This window comes from Battus philenor, unplaced genomic scaffold (genome assembly GCF_028537555.1).
Source record: "Battus philenor isolate CCGP_79_NKW_IND1 unplaced genomic scaffold, ilBatPhil1.0.hap1 SCAF_26, whole genome shotgun sequence".
Classification (NCBI taxonomy): Eukaryota; Metazoa; Arthropoda; class Insecta; order Lepidoptera; family Papilionidae; genus Battus; species Battus philenor.
This window is the reverse complement of record NW_027181689.1, coordinates 442905-450581: the sequence shown is the minus strand read 5'-3', so window position 1 is coordinate 450581 and position 7677 is coordinate 442905. Positions and strand designations below refer to the sequence as shown.

Below are 7677 nucleotides of genomic sequence, written 5' to 3'. Positions count from 1 at the left end.
TGATTTTATATAAAATACTTATTCTATATTCGTTTAAAAAACAAAGTTGTTGTCGATAAAAGTCTTGAGGTTAGCTTGAAGAGTTCAAAGCGGCAGAGCGGTGACTGCTCTGATCCAGTCCCTCGCGGCAGGCACCTTGCTGTAGACGCCGGGTTGGTTGGGCATGGCACAACCCACGCCGAAGGACACCATCCCCACCAGCTTACCGTCGATCACGCCTGGACCGCCGGAGTCGCCCTGCAAATGGTATTATAAACATTCAACTGTCAACACCTTCAGTTTCTTAAAAAATCATCAGAGAAATATTATTAATTACTAGTGTAACATTGAATGTATTGTATTTTGCTGTGATGTTTTTGCTGTTAGCCCTAAGGCTTTTACAGCTTCATCGGAAATGAGTTCACGGAACGTAGGGGTCCGTGAACCATACAAAACTAAAGCATTCGCGTTTCCGAACCTGCATTAGACACTCGGATGAAGGATGAGGTAGTTAAGGCGAGGCTTTCCTGGTCGATTCTATGTTGCTGTTTGTATAGTGAGTGTGGAGTGAAGATTGGACGGCAGCGTGGACCACTCGGCAATCTTAGGATACTGACTCTACCTCGGATCGATATACTCTACCACGCTATTCGCGTCAGAAGGTCGACGCCGTTTACATAACGGACAGTGAATAATGTTATGTTTGGGTTTTGAGTATCGCACACATTTTTTCGTGCGCTTAGCAGTCGTCGGTGGAGTGATTGTTGTTGAGGGTGAGTTTGCGCTTGCAGAGTTGTGAGAGTCTGAAGCGTGTGGTGTGTGGTGAATGAATTGTGGAAACGCTGCAATATTACCCGTAAGGATGTCTTTAGGACCCCTTACGAGGTTTCTGAAGGTGGTGTTGGTGGAGTAGCGAGTGGAGTTTGCTATGAAGTGGTTGGGGTGGGAAGAGAGTGAGAAGAGAAGAGTTTTTGAGCATGCCTGGAACAACTCTTGGACGGTTTGAGTTTTAGGTCACTATTCAGGTCGATGTTACGTTGGAACCAACTCACGCCGGTTGCAAGGTTAGAAGCGATTCTGCAACATCTGCAGAGGTTGAAGTATGTGTACCAGGGTATGTGTGAAGACCAAACTTGCGTAAGAGAACAAATAAAGAATGTACTTGTATTTATTCCTATCATTAATAATCGCACAATACTATACGAGGGATTGGATTATTTGCAACTGTTAAGCAAAGAATAATAACTTGATTGTTATACATACTTATAGTTCCAAATAAATATCTCTCTTAATTGCCTGTATTTCTAAGCCGTCAGATATCTCCCTTAGACTAGTTTAGTAATAATAACTTGAGGCATAGGACTGGTTTTAAATGAAGAAAAGCAACATGTCACTGAGATAAGGTAAGAATTCAGACGAAAATTAAGTATTGTGTCTCTAAATAGTTTATAATATATTAAAGAGCATAAACATAATAAATACTAAAGAATTTTGGTAAAATTTTACGTAAACTTGTAAGTTATATATTAACATAAGAATAAAATAACATACATCGTTTTAATTAACTTTGTTTTCCCTAATTTCGATTAAAATGTTGGATCATGATTTACCTGACAGGAGTCTTTTGTTCCGTTGAGGAAGCCAGCGCAGAACATTCTAGAAGTAATGTTTTTGAAGAAACCGTTAGGAAGCGTTCTGCATACGTCGTCTGCCATCACTGGCACGTAAGCCCTTCGCACCAGGTCTTGCATTCTACTCTTCTGGATTTAGAAAGAAAAATGGCTATAATTACACATTTTTTTTGCAAAGATTGCTTTAAAAAGTAAACATTTATTAAAAAAAATTAACAGTTCAACAAATCTAGATCCACGAATTTCGATCAACAAAAACTATTGAATGCTATAATAAAATTTAATTTATAAAATACATTTAATTTCATGTTTAAAAAAAAAAATGGAAGGTATAGGATATTTTGTGGAACTTTATTTTACATGCATACGCCCAGACCCATGAAGGATTTATTAACTCTTTGAAGACGAAATTTAGACGTTACAAGTTTATTATTATTTCTTGTATTTATAACGTGTGTGTCACAATGTTTCATCATCATTCATCATGTTTTAAATAAAGGCACATAGATACTAGCGGTTTAACTAAGGATACTTTAACTAATGAAGGTGTAACTGATGCCTAAACTGTCTTATTATTTGTTGATTTTAATTAGATTCATGTATTTCTTTAATCGGAATAATAATTTTAACTAAAGAATTGAATATGAACTTTATTAAAATTATTATATTATGTATTGGATAATGATAATAAGTCTATTATCAAATACATTGCTCGTTTTTATCCGACATTTGAAATAGCTCCCGGAGCCGACACAGTAATGTAATATGTTGGATATGTTTTCATCACAAACAGTTGTTTTTCCTGAGATACATTAATACTTTTATTTAATATTAAATATAAGTTTGTTTATTAACAAAATATGTTCACGATTTCTTAACTTCTTAAAAGTATCATATATTCCACTATGCTGACTGGATCAATCTCCTGCAAGGTATCTGTCATCGTAATTCCTTTTCCGAAGAACAGTTTTTTTGGTTCTTTATTATATAATAATTATAAACTCAGAGAGCAATGGAAAAAAATAAGGAGACGCAGAAGAACCAAGATCAACGACATAGCTAGAAGAATTGCTCATCTGAAGTGGCAGTGATCGGGGAACATCACCTGTGCAATGGTTTTTGAGTAGCGACCTGGAGCCGGTAGACGCGACCAGGGTCGGCTTCCATCAGGTGGACTGATGACATAATTAAGATTGCGGGAAGTCTCTGGATCCTGGCAGCGGAATACTAGTCATCGTGGCGATCTTTAAAGGAGAACTATGCCTTAACTTAAAAGAAGAAGAAGAAGACTACCTTAAACCTCAAGTGACCCCATCCGCTGATCGCCATCATCCTTCCAGGCCGGATGTCATCGTAGCTACCTATGGCTATGGGCATGGAGCTCGGCGTAACCGGTACAGGCGTCTCCAGCAGTACCAGCTGGAAGTCATAATCGTGGGACGCGGACTTGGAGGTGTTCCATAGCGGATGGATGAAGTGCGCGCAGATCTTGTACTTCTTGGCCCGGCTTCGCTGAGTGGATCCGGCTAAGACATATTCCTCCCTGTCTCTGTAATTGGAAGGTTGTATTTATACTACTACATTCTGGGGCGGAGAGCACACGACCAGGTAAACCAGACGACGTCGTTAAGTCCGGTACTAAAGACTTTCAGTGTGATCATCGCATCCTGTGGTTACTTACTTACAATGCGCCGCAGTAATGACCCACCGCGGTGCTATGAGGCTTCCGCCGCAATAGCGGCCGTAGAGCACTTGGTATGGCACTTCCGTGATTGGCACGATGCTGCCGCCAACTATACGAAATTTTATCTGGAACAAATTATCTTAACTGATTCTTGATTTTTGTGGCTGTGATGTCGGTAAACTTTGTTCAAGTAAGTGTTTTTTTTTTATAGAAACTCAATAAATAACCGGCATTTTATGTCGAAACTGCGTTGCGAGTCGAATGAGAAACGAGGAGATCCGCAGTGGAACCAAGAGCACCGATTTGGTTCGAAGAATTGCTCGTATGGGCTCCTATTGGGGCCGAAAAGTTCTCAAGGGGCGACCACAAGCAGGTAGACGAGGCGAGGGTAGGCCCCCTCACCAGGTAGACCGACGACATGGTAAAGGTCGCGAGAAATCGTAGAAGAAGAAGAAGTAGTAGAAGTAGTAGAAGAAGTAGTATCATGATGTTCACTTGAATTTCCTTGATGACACGAGGATATTTTGAAGCATTTCTCTGGATTGACTGGTAGATAAGATATTAAGTCTACTATGACACAATGTTTTTATAAAGTAAAAATTAATATATGTAATAAAACGAGCATAAAAAGATTGAAGGTAACATGACTTTGTTAGGGCTTTCGTAATTTCCACTACAGGAGACTCGTTGTGTATAAGCAGACAAACGGCAAAGCAGTTATGTAAGAAGTTTTATTACTGTGCTTGCGTTGTAGGAAGAGGGAGCGAACGCGGTTCTCGGGGCTGACGACCCGCATAGTATTAGGAGGGACTCCTTGCTCAATCTACCCTACCAAACTGAAAATGATCCAACTAACGCTGCTTTAAAAACCCGTTCCAGAAACATTCTAGTTCTTGATCTTGAATCATACATAATACATATAAAAATAACCTATTGTTATTCAATACAATAAAATCTGTTAAATACCAAAACTTATCGAATGAATATTATATCCGTGTTATAATATCGCGTAAACTATTCCAAACATTTTTTCTAAAAAAATTGCATTAATATGAATTATGTTTTAATTACAGAAGTTTTTAAAATACATTCCTTTGTCGGAAAATTGTATCGGTAAAGTATAAACATTAATTACTTATAATCAATTTTCAACAATTATGTGATTTTAAACCGTGGTCAAGCCGACACTTATACGTATATACTTACGTAATACACATTCAAGCGTGACCTAAATCACACAAGCAACAAGTCGTCAATTTAATGATTTATTACTTTTATATATTTTAATGAAATATATTTTATATATATTACTTATTATAAATATTAATATATATTATATTATTTTCTATTATATTTATTAATGAAAGAGGCTGCCAAGAACAAAAGACGTACTCCACGAACGAGCCAGTCGGGGCTGACGGCGAAACATCAAAAAAGTGCATGTGGTGTTTAAGACAAACTTATTCGGACTCTATTGTGCGTCCCTCGCTTTATCGCATCTTTTGCTGCAGCTGGCAGGCGGTGAGATGAAATAGAGTAGGGACGGTTAAAGAGGCTTATCCTTCAGGAGGCTTTATTGTTTCTTTACCTCACCTTCTCACCTGGCGTAGAACCATCTGTAAATCTGATACTAAGACAAGAGTAAAAACACACGAAGAGCTTTTCAAAGTGTTTTACTCCGGCGTGCAATCTCCATATATAATAGTTAAGCACTTACATCTACATCTGTAGAATTCTCCGCATTGCTCGTCGCCGGTGGCTGGTGCTTGATCACCTCGTGCGCGTAGAAATAGGTCCTCGGAGGAACTCTCCTCGTCACGTATATTCTAAAGTAGCCCATTGTGCAATCCGGTGTAAGTATGCCCCTGTATTCTGTAACTAGATTATACGAACAGTGCTATAAATGAGGCTAAAAGTCTTTTGGATCGGATTGATATTCTAGAAGCGTCTGTCATTGATAGATATTTTTTTTGCAAAACATTGTCGAAGGTACCGAACCTGAAATACTGAGAAGTCTTGCAATATATTGTCATATTCCAATTTCTCACAAACTATTTTTCGGAATTTTAACATTTTTCAATATTTCTGTAACCATTGATTTTAGGATAAACATACATCCCGCTTTTAAGCGTTTATACCTTTTATAATCATTCTGTACAGTATAGGACTATATAATTATGACATAATAGTACAAAGGCTCGTATTAGATACTATAGGATCGTGTTAAGCTATGTATTAAGTTGAAGTATGCTTAGCGGATAAGCAGGTGGAAGTGGCAAGAGGCAAGCCACACACCAAAATAGACGGTCACTGGGACAGGGTTTTAGAGTGGAAACCACGTATAGGCAAGCGCAGACAATGACGTCAATTCGCGAAGTAAACAGACCACTTCTAGAAGGTCATCGGTGATTATTGCACAGAGGCTGGTATTCAACAATGGTCTAAGGCTATATATGATGATGATAATGTAATTATAGGGGATCTAATAGATTCAGGCGTTGCCTCGCGAAAGTCTATCCTAACTAAGAAAGGGACCAATATATAGCTACTTCCGCTATGTAGCAGTAGTCGTGCAATAAAGTGCACCGCTCATCGTGACTCGGTGTTTGGCACTGGTCGGTGTAAAATCTCCTGAGGATGCCTCGTGGAGGGGTGAAACACGTGTAAAGTGAATTAACGGTGGAAGTTGTGTTTCGCATTATTTACTGCATCACCGCATACTACTTACACTCACATGTAACATATATATATATATATATATATATATATATATATATACATATATATATATATATATATAAACATATATATATATACATATATATATACTAATATATGTATACAAGAGTGGATATATCAATATGTTTTATTTAAATGACAGTAGAATAGTATTTTCAATGTTATCACAAAGCACAGCAGGGTCAAGTTGCACAAAACAAAGCGAATACAGTAGCACCAACCATTCTGCTCACCACACGCGAGTGTCACCAGGCAGGCCAGCACCAAACAGTACACCCTCATGACGCAGTCTGACTTGCAGGGCCACGTAACCTAACACGCAATATTAATTTATGTATATCATTCACGCATGTTATCCAGGGCTGCCACAAGTGAGTTTATATGTTGAATTAATTTTCTTACTAATATATACATCTCATTCATCTCCATTAAAGTCACAAGATATCCACAAGTGGACATACGCCCACGTCATAGATTTTCACGAGGACTAAACGACCTTAAGAAAGATGTTACAACCAGCACAGAGTCCGCGAACATGTTAGTGACGTCCTTTTGGTTTCTTTCCTACGACAACAAGCTTATTTAGATTCTCTGGTTGTATTCAAACTATGTGGCGGAAGTAGCCAAGAATCAGCTTGTAGATGGTGGAGAGCAAGGTCTTTACACGGAGTTGATGGAGATCTGTTAGTTTAGACAGTTCACGGTGAAATCATTAAACCAGTTGTAAATGCTAGATCAAGATGGTACTTCATTACTAAAAGCTAATTTAAGTCAATGGATGATATTTCTGAGATAGCAAAAAAAATTATGAAACAATTTGTAGAAAATTTTCACATGTTAAATCTGTAATGATGCTGAAATAAATTTTTTAAATTATCGCCAATATATATTTAATGCACGCAAACATTACTAAAGAGTACTAATTTAAATTTTGTAAAATTATTATAATGTTATCATTTACTTGCTGGCCATTTATAATAACTTTTGTTTCACAGACTAAATGAAAGGATGATAGTATAGGGATTTCCAAAATTCGCCACTATGACGGGTCATGTGCTGCTCGCATCCATTGCTTCCTTGGAGCTTAACTATGTAATGACATCCACCTAGTGGGGGAATCCCTAATGACGTAATGTACATGCTACATCGCTGTGTAAAAAAAATTCTGTAGAGTTTAACTTGCAGTCGCGTAGGCTTCCCCCAATTGCCTCCATTTGCCCTCGTCTCTAGCCGAGTGTATATTTGTACTGCAACACTTGACTTTATCACACCACCATCTCTAGTGTCTTCTTTACAATGCTATATTGCTTCTAGAGTTCCCTACAATGGTGAACTATCTCCACATATAGTTTCTTTCTCTCAAAATGTAACCGACCTATGTAGGTTTCTACTTTATACGTTTTGATATGGCATCTTTCAATTCCTATTTCTCCACTTTAATGTACACACAACTCGTTTATTACACAGTAGGGGTAAATTTGAAGACATGTTTCACTACTTTTGAAAATATATAAATAAATAAAAAATTCCAAAAAAGTGCAAAAATTTATAATTAAATCCGTATTACATTTGTATATATACACAAAAAAAAATTCATTTTGTTAGAAAAAATAAATAAATATATAAAAATTTAAATTTAAATTA

General features: G+C 37.4%; 1 protein-coding gene across 2 annotated transcripts; it reads right to left on the bottom strand.

The window, feature by feature from the left end:
- On the bottom strand, nucleotides 1-6340 carry LOC137925210 (trypsin 3A1-like). Of its 2 annotated transcripts, none has more exons than XM_068768616.1 (6): nucleotides 6255-6340; nucleotides 5012-5172; nucleotides 3292-3419; nucleotides 2904-3159; nucleotides 1590-1739; nucleotides 1-237 (listed from the first exon to the last, which is right to left on the bottom strand). In XM_068768616.1, exons 1-6 carry the CDS (start codon nucleotides 6313-6315, stop codon nucleotides 85-87), a joined length of 909 nt encoding a protein of 302 aa, XP_068624717.1. In that variant the 5' UTR covers nucleotides 6316-6340; the 3' UTR covers nucleotides 1-84. The 2 variants fall into 2 exon arrangements, with proteins under 2 accessions (XP_068624717.1, XP_068624718.1); XM_068768617.1 differs by having other exon boundaries at nucleotides 6267-6335.
- Nucleotides 6341-7677: the final 1337 nt, after the last annotated feature.